The sequence below is a fragment of the Bufo bufo genome, chromosome 3, assembly GCF_905171765.1.
Source record: "Bufo bufo chromosome 3, aBufBuf1.1, whole genome shotgun sequence".
In the NCBI taxonomy this organism is placed as follows: domain Eukaryota; kingdom Metazoa; phylum Chordata; class Amphibia; order Anura; family Bufonidae; genus Bufo; species Bufo bufo.
This window is the reverse complement of record NC_053391.1, coordinates 652,632,498-652,650,904: the sequence shown is the minus strand read 5'-3', so window position 1 is coordinate 652,650,904 and position 18,407 is coordinate 652,632,498. Positions and strand designations below refer to the sequence as shown.

General features: G+C 40.5%; 1 protein-coding gene across 4 annotated transcripts in view; it reads left to right on the top strand.

Moving 5' to 3' along the window:
* Positions 1–18,407, top strand: part of GRIA4 (glutamate ionotropic receptor AMPA type subunit 4) — a 387,349-nt gene that overhangs the window by 330,456 nt on the left and 38,486 nt on the right. For all 4 annotated transcript variants that reach the window (XM_040422628.1, XM_040422627.1, XM_040422630.1 and 1 more), the window contains exons 10-12: positions 11,659–11,865; positions 13,459–13,829; positions 14,938–15,136. In XM_040422628.1, the coding sequence (XP_040278562.1) occupies positions 11,659–11,865; positions 13,459–13,829; positions 14,938–15,136 (777 nt within the window). The remainder of the gene's footprint in view (positions 1–11,658; positions 11,866–13,458; positions 13,830–14,937; positions 15,137–18,407) is intronic.

The following is an 18,407-nucleotide window of genomic DNA, read 5'->3' as shown; positions in this document are numbered from 1 at the left end:
GTAGAAGAACAATTTGTATGAATTAAAGGAACACTCCATGAAAAAATGGTTCTAAAGGAGTGGAGCATGACCTCTGCTTTTGGTGTTCTTTGAACTTCTGTGTCATGCACGGCCATTGCAGTCCTGCTCTCGGCATAACACGGTTTTCCTGGAGTATGCCTTTGAATATTGAGATCTTACCTCTTATGGATCATTGTATATGGGCAAAGCACATGTGACCTCCCCTCCTAGTGTAATGGCATTGATAAAAGATCCTATATTTTGTATTATTTGGTTTGTACCATAATAAAGCTGAACATTGAAAGACATATCAAATCATGTTTTCTATTTTTTTGGCATGTTCCTGAAACTACACTGCAGATTTGTACTCTCTGTGCTTAATAAGGTAAAGGATATGTTCCATGTACAGTGGGTGACTGTGAACTCCAGATCCGTACCAATGTACTTGTATCTCCTATGTTGGCTTCTGTTATGTCCTTCTTTGATATTGATATTTTTGTTGGCGTATTAAAGCAGTGTGTTTCTGTGGGCTGTTCCTCAAAGGCTGTTCTTTATTTTCATGGAGTAGCTTCAAGAATTTACTAAGACTTTTGAATGGCAGGTGGTCAAGTAAGAGTTTTAATGGGATAGGTCAATTTCAGCAAGTAAAGCTCATTCAGTATATAATATACAACTTTCTAATATACTTTGCATATCGGTTCCTCTCGGTTTTCTAGATCATTGAAATGGGAACCTTTATTGTGTACATTCCCAGGATGGAAATCTGTCCTAGTCATCATGATCACTCAAGAGATAGTGCTGCCTGTCATAGTCACCTTCAAGATGTCTCTTTTTTTATGACATGCTCCTCCTTCAACATTTTAACTAAGGTGTAGCAGATATTATGAGCTCATCCATTTAAGAGTTCATCTATTTAAGAGAACATGGAGAAAGAAATTAAAGAAATTGTCAAAGGGGTCATTCCTTTCTCCAGCAAACAGGCTGAAGCCCTCCACACACTCACATTGACCATAGGTCCCACATGTGAACGATAGAAACTGCAGCTACTATGACCATTGCTCCCAAAGTAGTAACCTATCCATGCTTTATCTTTTTGAGCTTTTCTCCAGCTGTCTCTTTTTCTGCCTTGAATGCATGTGCAGATATAGGCAGCGCAATCTCCTGCATCTCCACATGCACCAGAGGCTTTCAGCACTGGTGCAGAAAAGATGCCGCCTGAGAGGTAGTTACGAAGGTAGAGCATCTGATTTTCACCATCTTGGGAGCCATGTACCACGTACATTGTTTGCATATGGGACCTATGGTCAGAAGGGGATTACTTCAGTTTGAATGCCAATGTAAGGAATTTCACATGCATGTACCCATTGGACTAGGCCATTTCTGAAATTTCATCAGAGAAGTAGCCAACCCCTTTAACCGTGAACCTCCAAGTCATCTACTGCACATTGATCAAACCATGTCTGTTTTCTTCAGAAACAACACCACGCCTGTCCACAGCTTGTATGTGACATTGCTGGTTAATCTCAACGGAGATGAGCTGCAATACCAGACCCTACCCATGGACAGATGCGGTGGTGTTTCTATAAGTCTCCTCACACTGATTAAGGTGCTCTCTCCCTAAGGAGAGTTAGTTCCCTTCTGACCCGGACACAGGCCTCTCACCCAGTTAAGCCAGTACTCTCTGCTCTGCAGGGGCAATCACAACAAAACAGCTGTCTGAAGATGAGGTGCTGGCTTATTTAATATCCAAGTCATGTCTCAAGGCTTATTTTAAGAGCTGAACATTGACTTATAGGATAGCTGCCTTACATCTGGTGGCATTAGAGGCAGAGCTTGTTAAGAGCTCATTTGCATCCATTCCCTCCTAGAAGAAAGCAGATACGGTTTTATAATCCTGCACAATCTCTTCAAATATCCTGGTGAGACATCATGAACTAATTTGGGCTTATTCATCCAATGGCTTTGATCCTCCAAGTCATCTACTGCACATTAATCAAAGGCTATTTTTCTTAATTTTCATAGAGTAACCAAAAGAGTGTACTATGATATATAAAGCTTCTGGATAGCAAGTGGTCAGAGTGTTTAAAGGTCTTAGTGCTGAGATCTCTTGAGGTCTTATGGTCTGGTTCATCCAGTGGCCCTGATTCTCCAAGCTATGTGCTACACATAGATAAATGCTCCCTATACTACATACCACACAATCTATCTCAGTATATTATATTTCTCAGACCCTGGACATATAATGATATGGAGGAAATAGTCAAGAAAGACCATTCAAATCTCTAGAGTACTACTCCAGGTTAGTATGATTGACCTGGGGTAGCACTGAGACAATTTACTGGTGTTAATAATGTAATAGCTTTCTGTACTCTTTTATACCCAGCCACATATTATATTAACACTTATATGTTGTGGTACTCCAGGTTACTTACCCATCATGTAAAGAAGTGCATTGCCAAACACATAAAAGCAAATGAAACAAGTATTTCTTAGAATCTTACATAGGTCTTGCACAGACCCATAGCAAAAATTGAAATGAGTCCCCTCCTCATCGGCAATAAATACTACCACACCTAAAACTTCATTGAAGGAGAAGAAGGTCTTCTATTTATTTTTCTACTCTTCAAGTCAGACTGGTATTTGGGCATATTCACGTTGTAGAGGGCTCAGCCAGTTTGGGCTCCCCTATATTAGGCATAGCAGAGAGCCACTAAATAAGAGCTCCTGCTATGGTGGACTCAGCTCAGTCAAGTATATCACTGTAACCCAGGTGTATAAGCATGCTTATACAGTATGTATGTACACTCATTTACCCTAGTCCCATATGAAGGGTACTTAAAAGGTTACTAGAATCCACGTATTCTCATTTCATTATGTGCATACAGACTGTCTTCCCATGCAGAAGTGATTGATACCACGTCAGATTGTTTGATAATGCAGAGTTGGAAGACAAGTAGGACAGTTCATGTAGAAACCATAAACTGTAGAATCTGCACAGTTAGTTAATCTGCCTCATTGTGCAGTGAGCCCCAGAGGAGCTGGTGCAAAAGATGGGAGTTGTAGTGGCCCTAATGAAGTGTTGTAACACGGTGTACTCCCTCAGACTGTTGCTCCCTTGGGATCGGTGCAGTGGAAAGGTAGTATTAAAGAATGAGGTTAGAATTAAACACAACAAAGTCTTTTTAGTAAGTGCAACATAGAACTTGAAATACATACAGTAGCAGCAGATTTTAAGTGCAGTAAAGAATATGGAAAACAATAATGGATATGAGGGAGCTTAAAATATAACTATAAGAGAAAAAGCGCCACGTATAGATAATTAGGATATGGCTTAAAAAGTATGGAACAATCTTACCATTCCAACGCAACCCTGATGGGGATCAACCGAGCGCGGTGGAAGAAATACACCATAACTGGGCCGGTTGTTGGATGTGGTCGTTGGTTGTTTGGAGATGTAAACAGTGCAGGGAACCAATATCCCTAGTGATCCCTAATTGGGGATGGGGGCATTGCTGTTGTGCATCTGCCTGTCTATACAGAGTTCCTACCCCGCAAGGGGCGGCCCTGTCCCGATACCTTACCCTAGGATAGGGAAGTATCTCTATTATGCCCTATAGGATAGTTCCCGATGTGTCACGTTTTAAGTGGTCTATCATCAGGGGAAAAATCCAAAGTATGCAAAAGACAATCCTGCAAGAAGAATCAACATGAGGATCTAGACAACATAAGAAGAGGTTCACATGAGCTGAGAACTATGAAGAGACAAAACAAGGACATACCTTAGATCAGTGGATCTTTAGGGTGCAAAGGAGTGGGACAACAATGGGCCTATTAGGTGGAAGACCCCACAAGTTGTTGGGGGGCACCTCTTGGGCAGCTGAAATGATGTCTTCAGCTGCACGCCAAATAGCCGTATGGACGCTGTATTTAACAGCAAAAAGCGCGCCCTGTATGTCCCGACCGCCTCCCGGAGTCACATGGTCTGGTCACGTGACCAAGACGCCACGCTCCACCAGCGGGCGCAGCCAACGCATGGAACGCAGCGCACCAGTCAGTTAAGCGCAGCGTCTGGTCACGTGGGGCAGCCGAGAAGCAGGGAAGAGCAATGCGCTCATTGCTTAGCAGCTGGGTGACGCCGGTGAGTGCTCTGACGTCAGGTGCCTGCTGCAACAGAGCGGGCAGGATAGCCAATGCTCATATAAACATTTAGAAAGCATTTCATGCAGGCAGTCAGGGTAAGAGGCATAAATACTCATATATTAGCAAGCCAAAGAGCAATATATTTATGGACATGAACAAAAGAGTGGCGAACATTAATAGATAATGGGGGGGGAGAGAAGGAGGCGGGGCTATAGGCAAGATTCCCTCAATAGGTACTTAAGCTGTTTAGGGTCGAAAAATGTATGCCCTATTATTCCCCCTGGTACATCGCGGTGTATAGTGTGATTGATTGATGAGGAAACTATAGAGGTCAAATGGGAACGTTGCCCATTATAAAAAAGAGCCAAAATGTAACTGCTCGTTAAGACCTGAGGTGGCCATGGTCTTAAGATCATATATCAATCTGGCCTCCCTTTGTAATATAATTTTATCCTAATCACCACCCCTTGATGGTGGATTTACTTTGTATAGACAGGCAGGTGCACAACAGCAATGCCCCCATTCCCAATTAGGGATCACTAGGGATATTGGTTCCCTGCACTGTCTACATCTCCAAACAACCAACAACCACATCCAACAACCGGCCCAGATGTGGTGTATTTCTTCCACCGCGCTCGGTTGATCCCCATCAGGGTTGCGTCGGAATGGTAAGATTGTTCCATACTTTTTAAGACATATCTTAATTATCTGTACGTGGTGCTTTTTCTCTTAAAAGGTATATTAGTAAGAGTTATATTTTAAGCTCCCTCATATCCATTACTGTTTTCCAAATTGCTAGTGGGAGCGCCCCTATCAAACTACCACTATCCTACACATGGTTTTTTCCCAATTTTTGAATAGCATGGCAGGCTTTCTATCGACAGGTTTCGACGCCAACAATTGGTTGGTAGCGGCAAAAGACATTTTCTCAGAAAAACAATTTGAACAAAAGAAATATACTCCTTCTTTTCAGGCAGCTTTTAAAGACCTCACTGCAACATATAAAGACCAAATCACCTCTTGGTGGGAGGTACAAGGTTTAGAGAATTACCTGAAACACAAAATAGTGCCTCGGGGTCTCCGCATCCCAATACTACCAGCGCCACGTTTCAGGAATCCCGGATTCCTGACCAAGTGGGAAAAGGAGGCTACCGACAGTTCCCTGCGTTTAATGCAATTACTACTCACAGAGGAGAAAAATAGTCTAGAACAACATAATAAAAAGTTAACAGCAAAAAGCGCGCCCTGTATGTCCCGACCGCCACGTGGGGCAGCCGAGAAGCAGGGAAGAGCAATGCGCTCATTGCTTAGCAGCTGGGTGACGCCGGTGAGTGCTCTGACGTCAGGTGCCTGCTGCAACAGAGCGGGCAGGATAGCCAATGCTCATATAAACATTTAGAAAGCATTTCATGCAGGCAGTCAGGGTAAGAGGCATAAATACTCATATATTAGCAAGCCAAAGAGCAATATATTTATGGACATGAACAAAAGAGTGGCGAACATTAATAGATAATGGGGGGGGAGAGAAGGAGGCGGGGCTATAGGCAAGATTCCCTCAATAGGTACTTAAGCTGTTTAGGGTCGAAAAATGTATGCCCTATTATTCCCCCTGGTACATCGCGGTGTATAGTGTGATTGATTGATGAGGAAACTATAGAGGTCAAATGGGAACGTTGCCCATTATAAAAAAGAGCCAAAATGTAACTGCTCGTTAAGACCTGAGGTGGCCATGGTCTTAAGATCATATATCAATCTGGCCTCCCTTTGTAATATAATTTTATCCTAATCACCACCCCTTGATGTTGGATTTACTTTGTATAGACAGGCAGGTGCACAACAGCAATGCCCCCATTCCCAATTAGGGATCACTAGGGATATTGGTTCCCTGCACTGTCTACATCTCCAAACAACCAACAACCACATCCAACAACCGGCCCAGATGTGGTGTATTTCTTCCACCGCGCTCGGTTGATCCCCATCAGGGTTGCGTCGGAATGGTAAGATTGTTCCATACTTTTTAAGACATATCTTAATTATCTGTACGTGGTGCTTTTTCTCTTAAAAGGTATATTAGTAAGAGTTATATTTTAAGCTCCCTCATATCCATTACTGTTTTCCAAATTGCTAGTGGGAGCGCCCCTATCAAACTACCACTATCCTACACATGGTTTTTTCCCAATTTTTGAATAGCATGGCAGGCTTTCTATCGACAGGTTTCGACGCCAACAATTGGTTGGTAGCGGCAAAAGACATTTTCTCAGAAAAACAATTTGAACAAAAGAAATATACTCCTTCTTTTCAGGCAGCTTTTAAAGACCTCACTGCAACATATAAAGACCAAATCACCTCTTGGTGGGAGGTACAAGGTTTAGAGAATTACCTGAAACACAAAATAGTGCCTCGGGGTCTCCGCATCCCAATACTACCAGCGCCACGTTTCAGGAATCCCGGATTCCTGACCAAGTGGGAAAAGGAGGCTACCGACAGTTCCCTGCGTTTAATGCAATTACTACTCACAGAGGAGAAAAATAGTCTAGAACAACATAATAAAAAGTTGAATGAGAACATAGAAATAGTTCAGACCTTCTCTCAGGAACCAGAATTTGTGAATAAAGAAAAACAATTGCAAAATACCCTTGAAAAGTTTCAATATCACTTGAAAGAAAGGAAGCACCGTCAGTTCGTTAGGGACCTAGTGGACTTTAAAGAGAAAAGAATTTACACTTCAATAACCCAAAAGAATATCACTGGTGGCCTCACTGACCCGTCATCTACTGAGACTGATCTCTCAGATTCAGACAAAGAAAGTGGATACAATACCCGCAGTAGATACGGAGGTAGAGGAGGGGGTACCGGCCAAGGTCGTTATAGGGGCAGATACAGGGGTCAGGATTCTCGTTTTTTAGGCTTCAGCAATCAGGGCACAACCAATCTTGGCACCACCAACCAGGCCCCAGTGTATCCCCTGATAAATCGCTCACAACCACGAGACCCCCCCAGTGAGAGGCCCGCAAGTAGTGAAACTCCGGGGGTACTACACATTTTTTGGGGACTTTTTTGTTAAATCTATTATACATTTGAGGTCTTTTTTAAATCTGAAGTCCTATTTAGAACAAGGAATGCAGAAAGATTTAGGATATTGCATAAATACAAAATTGTCCACTATAGTGTTGTGAGGCATGTTGGACATCCATATATTGAAGTAGAAGATTGATACTTAAAAGACTTTCATGTGTCTCCTGCACTAGACCTTTTCTTCACATAATTCCTTTGAACCCATACATACATTTTCCAGTATAACTTAACTATGGTAGTTCTCATTCAATCCATTCAGTGTGAGATAGCGGGTCCTCATGTGTATATAATTTGGCACATCATTTATAGCGCTGATCTTTAGAGGAGGTGACCTGAATAGTTTGCCCTTTCACAATATTGTTTCATCAAAACCTCTGATCCATGGATATTTCCAGAGAATTATATTCTGGTATAACTGTCAGGTCAGAACACAGTAGGTAGCATATTCATTTCCCTGTGCTGTACTTCATCTGAGAAGTCATTATTCCCAAAATAGTGTTCTAGTATAGTAGCCAATATGCCTTTCAAAAAATGTGATTTTCAGATAATGAATTTTTAATGGCAGCCTTTTGACTTGTTGAATCCCCCCTACCTACAGTACATAGCATAAGTTCTCAGTTTTTTACTGAAGCTGATACTATATACTCTTTACTTTTACCACTGTAACCTACTTTGCTTTTCTGATGACCTACCTGACCCCAATAGATATGTCCATCTATAGATGTTCTCTTTCAGCTAGCAACATTTAAATGGAAGCTTGGAGTATAACTGGAGAAGTAAAAAAAAAACTGATATAACATATTTAGTAGATCCAGATTTTGCTACCCTGTTTAATTTTTTTTTTTTTTTTTTTTTCCAATGCGAAACTGCTGACAGACATAAGTTGGGGCAGGGAAAAGGAGAAAATCACAGCAGAGCTCTGCAACCTGCAGACGTGCCCCTGGTGCACTATGGCGAGTATGGGACATGGGATCATTTATTTCAGCATTAGGCTACATTCACATGACCGTATGAATGAGTCCACATCTGTTCCGCAATTTTGCGGAACGGGTGCAGACCCATTAATTTCAATGGGGCCGCAAAAGTTATGGACAGCACAACGTGTGCTTACCGCATCCATAGTTCCGTTCAATTGCGGACAAGAATGGGCATTTTCTATGATAGCGGCGGCCATGTGCGGTCCGCTAATTGCGGAATGCACATAGGCCGGTATCCGTGTTTTGCGGATCCACAAAACACTACGGTCGTGTGAATGTAGTCTTAGGCCCCTTTCACACGAGCGAGTTTTCTGGGCGGGTGCAATGCGTGAAGAGAACACATAGCAACTGCACTGAATCCTGACCCATTTATTTCAATGGGTCTGTGTACATGTGCGTTTTTTTTCTAGTATCAGTTCTGCGTTGCGTGAAAAACGCAGCATGTTCTATATTCTGCGTTTTTCACGCAACCCTGGCCCCATAGAAGTAAATGGGGCTTCAGTGAAAAGCGCATCGCATCCGCAAGCAAGTGCGGATGCAATGCGTTTTTCACTGATGGTTGCTAAGAGATGTTGTTTGTAAACCTTCAATTTTTTATCACGCGCGTGAAAAACGCATCAAAACGCATCCACGTGGAAAAAACTGTACAATTGAACGCAATCGTAGACAAAACTGACTGAACTTGCTTGCAAAATGGTGCGAGTTTCACTGAATGCATCCTGAACACATCCGGAGCCAATCCGTCACGCTTGTGTAAAAGAGGCTTTAGGCTGAGTTCACACGGGCGAGTATTCCGCGCGGGAGCAATGCGTGATGTGAACGCATTGCACCCGCACTGAATCTGGACCCATTCATTTCTATGGGGCTGTGCACATGAGCTGTGATTTTCACGCATCACTTATGCGTTGCGTGAAAATCGCAGCCTGCTCTATATTGTGCGTTTTCCACGCAACGCAGGTCCCATAGAAGTAAATGGGGCTGCGTGAAAATCGCAAGCATCCGCAAGCAAGTGTGGATGCGGTGCGATTTTCACGCACGGTTGCTAGGAGACGATCAGGATGGAGACCCGATCATTATTATTTTCCCTTATAACATGGTTATAAGGGAAAATAATAGCATTCTGAATACAGAGTGCATAGTAAAATAGCGCTGGAGGGGTTAAAAAAAATAAAAAATAATTTAACTCACCTTAGTCCACTTGCTCGCGCAGCCGGCATCTCTTCTGTCTCCTTCTTTGCTGATTGCAGGAAAAGGACCTGTGGTGACGTCACTCCGGTCATCACATGATCCATCACATGATCTTTTACCATGGTGATGGATCATGTGATGGACCATGTGATGACCGGAGTGACGTCACCACAGGTCCTTTTCCTTTAATCAGCAAACAAGGAGACAGAAGAGATGCCGGCTGCGGGATCAAGTGGACTAAGGTGAGTTAAATTATTATATATTTTTTTAACCCCTCCAGCGCTATTTTACTATGCATTCTGTATTCAGAATGCTACTATTTCCCCTTATAACCATGTTATAAGGGAAAATAATACAATCTACAGAACAGCGATCCCAAGCCCGAACTTCTGTGAAGAAGTTCGGGTTTGGGTACCAAACATGCACGATTTTTCTCACGCGAGTGCAAAACGCATTACAATGTTTTGCACTCGTGCGGAAAAATCACGCATGTTCCCGCACCGCACCCGCACCTTTTCCCGCAACGTCCATGTGAACTTATAGTGATAAAAATCAGGGAGTATAACCCCCTGCCCCTAAGTCTGTCAGCAGTTTAGCATCAACAAAACTGCTGACAAACTCTCATTAAAGAATATCCTGTAAAATGGAGTCCTTTCATATAGTATTCAATTAGAGAAAAAAGGAAGAACCTTAAAGCTAACCATAATGGTTATTAACAGTAAAGATCAAGTCAGATGGGCATCTGCCACGTGGTCACAATAGATACCTAAATGTCTTATAAGAACACATATTTTACAGGTAAAGGTTATTATTCCATAAAAATCTGGACTGACCCATCAAAGTATCTGATGATCCTTCAGTGGGCCCAAGCTCAGACACAATAATGAACCCCAAAGGATCAGCAGAAGACAACCCATTTAGAGATGACTTTGGAGCCAATGACTTGCCACTAGGGTCTATTCCTTATGGCTTGATTCACAAATAACTTGTAAGATATTATTTATGAACAGTCCCTCTTCTCTAACCTGAATACCTAAAAGTGTGTCCTTGATGTGGTCCATAGGTGCCAGACTAAATTGAAATTCTGTTGATGGAGTGTTTTAATAAAATTTTTCCGAAAAACATATACAAATATTTTGGAGTTGTATTCACATAATTATGACAAAAGAGACGTCTACATGATATATTTAGTGACTTACATTTTGCCGTTTAGTAACACAAACAAGAAACTCTATATACAGTATAATTATTCTCGTCTTGTGGGATTAATAAAAAGTACAGTGTAGTTTCCATGTGGATTTTTTGGGTTGTCAAAAATGTGCTCCACTTGTATTGACTAGAAAACCCCTTGTATATTACTTACTGTTTTCATTCCCTTCATAAACTGTAATAAGAGACACAATAATTAAACCAGGAATATTACAAAAGGACTAGCATAAAAAAAAGCGTAAAGAAGGTGGAATTAAGAGGCACAAAGTCATGTGAATTTATTTTTTAGCCATGCTTTTTACTTTGTTTGCTGTTAAATCTTATGTGCTTATTGTTCTGGTATTATAACATATATCTGTTGTATAATTACTATATTGTGGTTATTTTTGCTACTTTTTGGTTTATATAATGTTATCTTTACATTTTTGTCCATGGTAAAAAAAAACTAAAAGTGTATGTCCTTTTTTTTTTAAATGGGTTAAAATGCACTTCAAATTTGCATTTTAAAGGGTATTTCAGCCTTTATTTAATTCCTTACCCACAGAAACTATATTACATATTACAGTAGACACCAGTGGCTTTCAAAGGTACACAGAGTAACCTCCTAGCAAAGGTCAAAATCGGAACTACTGCTGCTGCTAAATAATGCCCCCCTTCCAATCTACCACGTCAGGACAAATGTCAGAGTGTTTGTCACCCTTCCTCCGTCCATTCCCATCCCATGTGGGTACGAAGTTCAACATAACCTTCAGGGTACATTTTCTCACTTTTTGAAGGATTAGGGAATCTCAGCACACAATTTTTTTGGAAAAGTAGAAATACACTGGAACAAAAGGGTTCTGGATAAAGGTCAGTTAAAGGTCCTAATACCCTTTATATATGTCACACGGTTGAAAATGTATCACAATTTCTGTAATTTCTACTGGAGATTACATCGTCAACCTTACTGCTTTTCAAGTGTATAAGATGTCATTCGCTGTACCATTGTCTAGACACGTTGTTCACTGAAGGCCCTTCGAAGAGCAAGTTAGGAATGTTTTTCCTTTAAGTTTTCTTCTTTTCATTATAGGAATCACCTTATGTAATGTACAAGAAAAACCATGAGCTGTTGGAAGGAAATGATAAGTTTGAAGGATATTGTGTAGATCTGGCCTATGAAATTGCAAAACATATTGGTATCAAGTATAAAATTGCAATTGTTCCTGATGGAAAATATGGAGCAAGGGATTCAGATACAAAAATTTGGAATGGAATGGTGGGAGAACTTGTATATGGGGTAAGCAAACTCTTTTTTTATTTTTGTTGTTGTCTTTAGTTTAAAAGTGTTGTCTACTAGGGCAACTGGAGGTCATGGAGGGTGGGTCTGCCACTTACGGTACTCTTTATGAGCTACAATATGAAGATAAGGACTAGTTTAGCAGAATATTTGAAACTAGATGTGTTAAAGGGTTGTGCAGGCTGTATATATTGATCACCTACCCTTAGGATAGGTCATCAATATCTGATCGGCAGGGGTGTTGGGTGTCGGGATGTTTGAAGAGGAGGTGGTGCTCCCTGTGAGCGCTGCTTCCTCTTCATTACACTGCCCGTCGTCTCTCTTGCAGCGGCAGCGCAGTGTAATTACAAGTACTCGCTCCATTCAAGTGAATTGAACAAGCATTTGTAATTATACTGCACCATGGAGACTTCCAAGACAATAGGCAGTGCAATGAAGAGGAAGTAGCGCTCACATTGAGCGCTACCTCTTCTTCAAACAGCTGAACAATGGTGCTGTCTGACCCCTGCCGATCAAATATTAATGACGTATCCTGAAGATAGGTCATCAATATACAGCATACATAGTTTTTAGGTTATATAGAAAATATTTTGTCCAGTTTGGTTTTCTGCGGATCCACGGTGTTCTGTATATCAGGGCTAAATTTAAAGGAAATTTCTACAAAGGAAAACCCTTTCATGAAACTCGCCATCATCCAAAATTCCAGTCACTTTGCTAAAATTCCAAGTTTATTATATCTTAGGACACATAGGACCAAATTAAAATACAATTGCCTACATGTTTCCCGGGCACACTGCATGCTTAGTCATAGCGAGCTACGACTAAGCATGCAGTGTGCTGATTCCCTGGAATTTTGGATTTATCGGTACCTGGGAATCAGCCCTGCATATTCGAGCACCACAATATAAAGTTCATGGTATCGGATGAGCTGATTATTCTGCATTTTATAAAAATTGTCATCATACTTGATGGGTCTGACTGCTGGGATGTACAGTAAAAGCTACAAAGTAGGGTAAAGTCCTCAGAGACAAGAGAATCTATGATATGGATATGCCCTAATACTGTAGGTCAGATCGATAGGCGTTGTCCTGGATGGATAGGCCTTTTAACTGTTCGCATGCCATCATTTTACACAATGCATTTTAATTCTGAAAACCTCTTTCCATCTCTTGACATAATTTGTAACGTTTATCATTGATGCTATTGAAATCATTACAATCACTGTAGTACATGACGTTGGTGCATGACCATGATAAGGTTGTGTACTGTCATCCAGGTTAACATTACATGATTGGCTACTGGTATGTAGAGAAACCAATAAGTGATCACCTGTTGTTCTAATCATTGCATTAATTTCCCATGGTGATCATGGCAGCCATTGGGTTAGTTAAGCTAAACACTGTACTATGTGCACTACCCATATCAAGACCGTAAAGGTTTTCTCTCAGATACTTTAATGAAGAGATTCTGTAGTCCGATGAGGTCATAGAGGTGGGTAAGAAAAGCATTTAAAGTATGAAAATCTTTTTAAAATTGTTGGTACTGATAGAGGGGTCTCAGATGAGTCACTTTGTCTCCTCTCTTGTTTTACAGAAAGCAGAGATTGCTGTAGCTCCATTGACTATAACCTTGGTGCGAGAAGAGGTCATTGATTTTTCAAAGCCTTTCATGAGCTTAGGGATTTCTATTATGATTAAAAAACCACAGAAATCAAAACCTGGAGTCTTTTCGTTTTTGGACCCATTGGCTTATGAGATCTGGATGTGCATAGTTTTCGCTTATATTGGAGTAAGTGTAGTCCTATTTCTTGTAAGCCGATTCAGCCCTTATGAATGGCATACGGAAGAGCCTGAAGATGGTAAGGATGGACCCAGTGATCAACCCCCGAATGAGTTCGGCATTTTTAACAGCCTTTGGTTCTCCCTTGGAGCCTTCATGCAGCAAGGATGTGATATATCTCCAAGGTTAGTATATGGAACTATACTTGATTGAATTAATTGATAGACAATTTTAATATGAATTGCAAAGGTCAGGATTTATTTAGTTACATAATATTCCACATTTGGTGAAACTTTTGCTTTGTAGTTTATACTCTTTACAGGAGATTTGGAAGGGAAAAAGGAAAGTAGGAGAAAAGGAAGGAACTAGAGACAACAGCAAAAGGAGGAAAAGGGAAGGGAGAAGATGAAAGGACAGGGGGGAAGGAAAGAAATACTGGTAGGGAGAGAAAGATGTTAGAAACTAAGGACAGGATGGACTGTATCATAGAAGTTTAGGAAGGAAGGACAGGAGACAAGGGAGCAAAGTAGGAAGAACAGGAGGGAAGAAAGGAAGGATGAAAAGGGGTAGTTAGGAAAGGAGATTATGAAAGGCAGAAAAGACAGGAAGAAGGGACATGGGGAAGATGGACAGGAGGAAATGAAGTAAGGACTGGGAAGAGGTTAGAAAAGAGAAATGAATGAGAAGAGGAAGGATACATGGAAATAAACTAAGGGTGGGAGAAAGAAACAAATTACTTGTTTGTATTGTGCATTATAATTGTCATTCACTACATACTGTAAGTTTGGTAAATGAAAGAGAAACATGTTAGGAGCTTGGAACAGAATACAAGGACTAATGCATATAAGTAAAGAAGGAAGAACAAGAAAGATGGAAGGAAAGACAGGTGCAAAGAAAGGAGGAAGGAAGGGAAGGATGAAAAGGGAGAGGGGGATTGAAGAATATGAATGATAAAAGACAGGGAAGACAGGAAGGATGGACAGGAGCAAAGGCAATAAGGACTGGAAGAGAGGACTGAATGAAAGGAGGAAGGAGGAAATAAGGAAGTGTCGGAGGAAGAAAGGAAATACTATGTTGTATTATATACTATAATGGCCACTGCATAGGTTTGGAAAAGGATTAAAAGTGTTGTCATATTTTGTTCTAGTCTTTTCAATATAGATTTTTGTGATAACTTAAAAAGTACATTATTTCACTCAATCTATTATTAATGTCAAAAATGTAAACTTGCAAAAATGTTACCATAACTAAAATGACATAAAAGCTTAAATTTTGTAACACATTCGTGTTTAGATCTCTCTCAGGTCGCATTGTTGGAGGAGTGTGGTGGTTCTTTACCCTCATTATTATTTCATCTTACACGGCTAACTTGGCTGCCTTTTTAACGGTTGAGAGAATGGTATCGCCGATAGAAAGCGCAGAAGATCTCGCCAAGCAAACAGAGATTGCCTATGGGACACTCGATGCAGGGTCAACAAAAGAGTTTTTCAAAGTAAGTAAAGACTTAAGATCAGGGTTTTCTTTGATGTAACATTAGTGGTTTGCAATATTATTTTTCTAATTTAGTCATAGCTAAAAATCAAGCATGTCTACATCCAACAGTCATTAAATGAACATCTTGCAATTCATATTGCAAATAAAATGAATCTTAAGCCAAAGCTGGGTCAATTTCCCAACTCCCAAAACCTTACATAGAGTACTGTGCCATACATATCTTGTCTGCCGATTCATACATAACGTGAGTGGGGAGGTGACATAAATGCTGGAGGAGATTTACCATAAGCAGAATGCACCAGAATTCTGTCTTAGATTGCGCCAAAAATTGGCATACATGTTCTACACCAAAGTATTCAATTTCTATACAATTAAAAGTAGAGGGATGGCACTCAAAACAATTGCGGTGTATGGAAAAATATACTATTTATTATAGAATAGCTAATGGTAAAAGATATTGAATATTGATAGTAAAATTATCAGGTATGATAAAATGTCTATATCAACAAGCGAAAATAACATTCAATATAAAAAGTAGTCAAATCATTGTAGAGGTAAAAGATAAAAGATAAGGATGGTTGGATGATAAATAATAATAAATAATAATGGATATTAAATGTCAATACAATGCAATCCTGCAGGAAAAAGAATCCAGTGTAATCCTGTTGAGAAAGACAGTCCTATAGGTATGTTGGGAAAAAGAGTCTGATCTTATGTTGTGAAGACCAATGGTATCCTGATATAATATAATGTCATTTGTTGAATCCTGTTGGAAAAGAAAAGTACTCCTGGTATAGGATGAGAAACAGTCTTATGGACCTGTTAGAAAAAAGGGGAGGTCCAGTTTCATATCATATATTTTGGTAGAGAAATAGGGTGCCTGTGATAAACTGAAAGAAAGATAGCTGAAAGAAATAGCTTTCTGTAGAGGTTATGTTTATGAATCCCAGAGTTTATGGGGTGGAAACAAACGGATCCGATTATGTTGTTCTTCACAGATCCAGTATTGGTATGCTGTGGAATGAAGACTGCTTTGTAAGCAGGTACATTACCCTCCTTGCGGCTGTTGATGAGCTGGTCAGCGGTTCCTGTCTGGGCGGCGGTATCCACGTGTGCCGTTCCCGCTCGCTGTCTGCTCCGGCCGTTGGTTGCTGCTGGGTGTCGTCACTTCCGGTGACGTCACCTGCGATCTCCCGCTCTGTGCTGTTTGCAGTTTGCCACGTGGAGGCTAGTGGCGGGAAATACGAACGTTGCAGCTTTTTTAGGGGGAAAAAAATCTGATGGATAGCTCCGGAGCTGGTCTATCGTTGTGTAATCCTTCTGGTCGTTGCTAGCTAGATGAGATAGGCTTACTCAATACCCCATACGCGTTTCAGAGCGTCTTGCTCCTTCATCAGTGGGAATGAGTAGCCTGTTTCTTTTCCAGAATATATATGTGCCTAATTGGATCCAATTAGTGGATATGGGAGTGGTCGAGGTTTTTTTCTCTGAATATAGGAGTGGTCAAAGTTTTTTTGACTGTTTATTGACTGTTTCTTTTCTTTGGATCAGTAATGTCAGAGAACTTCAGGAGAATGGGTAATCCAACATAATGGATGGACAGTTTATCAGATATCAAAGTAGAGGGAATATAATATATACATGTATATATAATTAAAAATCTTGAATAAAATACTAAATAAAATACTAAATAAAATATAGGAATAGTAGCTGATATACTCTAAGTATGAGTACTAAAATGGATGGATAAGTCCCATGGGTTAGTGTGTACCCAGTCATAGAGTAAAAAGATAATGTGGTAGTACTAGTGGTTATGTTAGGCTGTTGTCATTTCTTTTAATTTTTTCGGAGGTGATACTGTTTTCAGATGGAGGTGGATAATTGATAGTGTATAAGGGGAGGGGCCCACCCGGGAAGAGAGGTCGGAGTGCTGGTAAGCAGCCTGACTACGACCCCAATTCCCAAGGGGGGCACCCCACCAGGAGCGAAATCTCAGTAGTTTTTATAGAAAGCCGAAGATTTCCATCTCTGCATTTAGGCCTTTCGGGATTAGTGTATTAAATTCGAATATTTTCCTAGATTCGGACCTAGACATGGCAGCTATATGGTTACCACCTCTCCATTGGCGTGTAATTCTTTCTATGGCTACATAGGTGAGTGATGATGGATCGCAGTTATGATGTTCTTTGTAGTGTCTGGAAACAGAATGCAGCTCGTAACCCTTTTTGATGTTTGAGATGTGTTCAGATATTCTCGTTTTGAGTAATCTCTTTGTGCGCCCTACATATTGTTTGAGACAGGGGCATTGTAGAACATAGATGACACTATTGGAATGGCAGGAGAGGTGTTCCCGAATTTCATGTTTGTATGTATTATTAGTTGATTGAACTGTTGTTGTTTTTTTAGGAAAATTTGTAATTTTGCAGTTGTTGCATTTCCCGCATCTAAAAAAACCCTGTAGTGATAGCCAACTTTGGTTTGGTTTGGTCATATTTTTTCTGATTGTTGGTGCTATGCGTAGGCCTAAATTGGGAGCTCTGGTATATGTAATCTGTGGTTTATCTGGAAGTAGTTGGCCTATAGTTTTGTCACTTAGGATGTGGTGCCAGTGTTTGTGGATACTTGTCTCTAGTTTTTTATAGTGGGCATTGTATGGTAGAATTAATCTTGGGGTTTCTTCTTTTTTGATTGTGATTGTAGTGGTTTCATTGCTGATGTCAAAGAATTTTGTTCTATCCATTGCTCTTACTTTATCTAGAGATCTGTCTATTGTTATCAATGGATAATCTTTTGCTAAAAATTGTTTCTTCAGATTGTCCGCTTCTATTTCAAATTGGCTGTCCAGTGTACAATTTCTTTTCAGGCGTCTGAACTGGCTGGTCGGGATGTTTAATAGCCAGCTGGGTAAATGGCAGCTGGAATGTAGAATGAAATTATTTTTCATCACTGGTTTCTGATATGTGCTGCATTGTAGTTTGTTTTCAGTTGTTTTAATTAATAGGTCAAGAAATTAGTAGAATTTCTCCCATATCCACTAATTGGATCCAATTAGGCACATATATATTCTGGAAAAGAAACAGGCTACTCATTCCCACTGATGAAGGAGCAAGACGCTCTGAAACGCGTATGGGGTATTGAGTAAGCCTATCTCATCTAGCTAGCAACGACCAGAAGGATTACACAACGATAGACCAGCTCCGGAGCTATCCATCAGATTTTTTTCCCCCTAAAAAAGCTGCAACGTTCGTATTTCCCGCCACTAGCCTCCA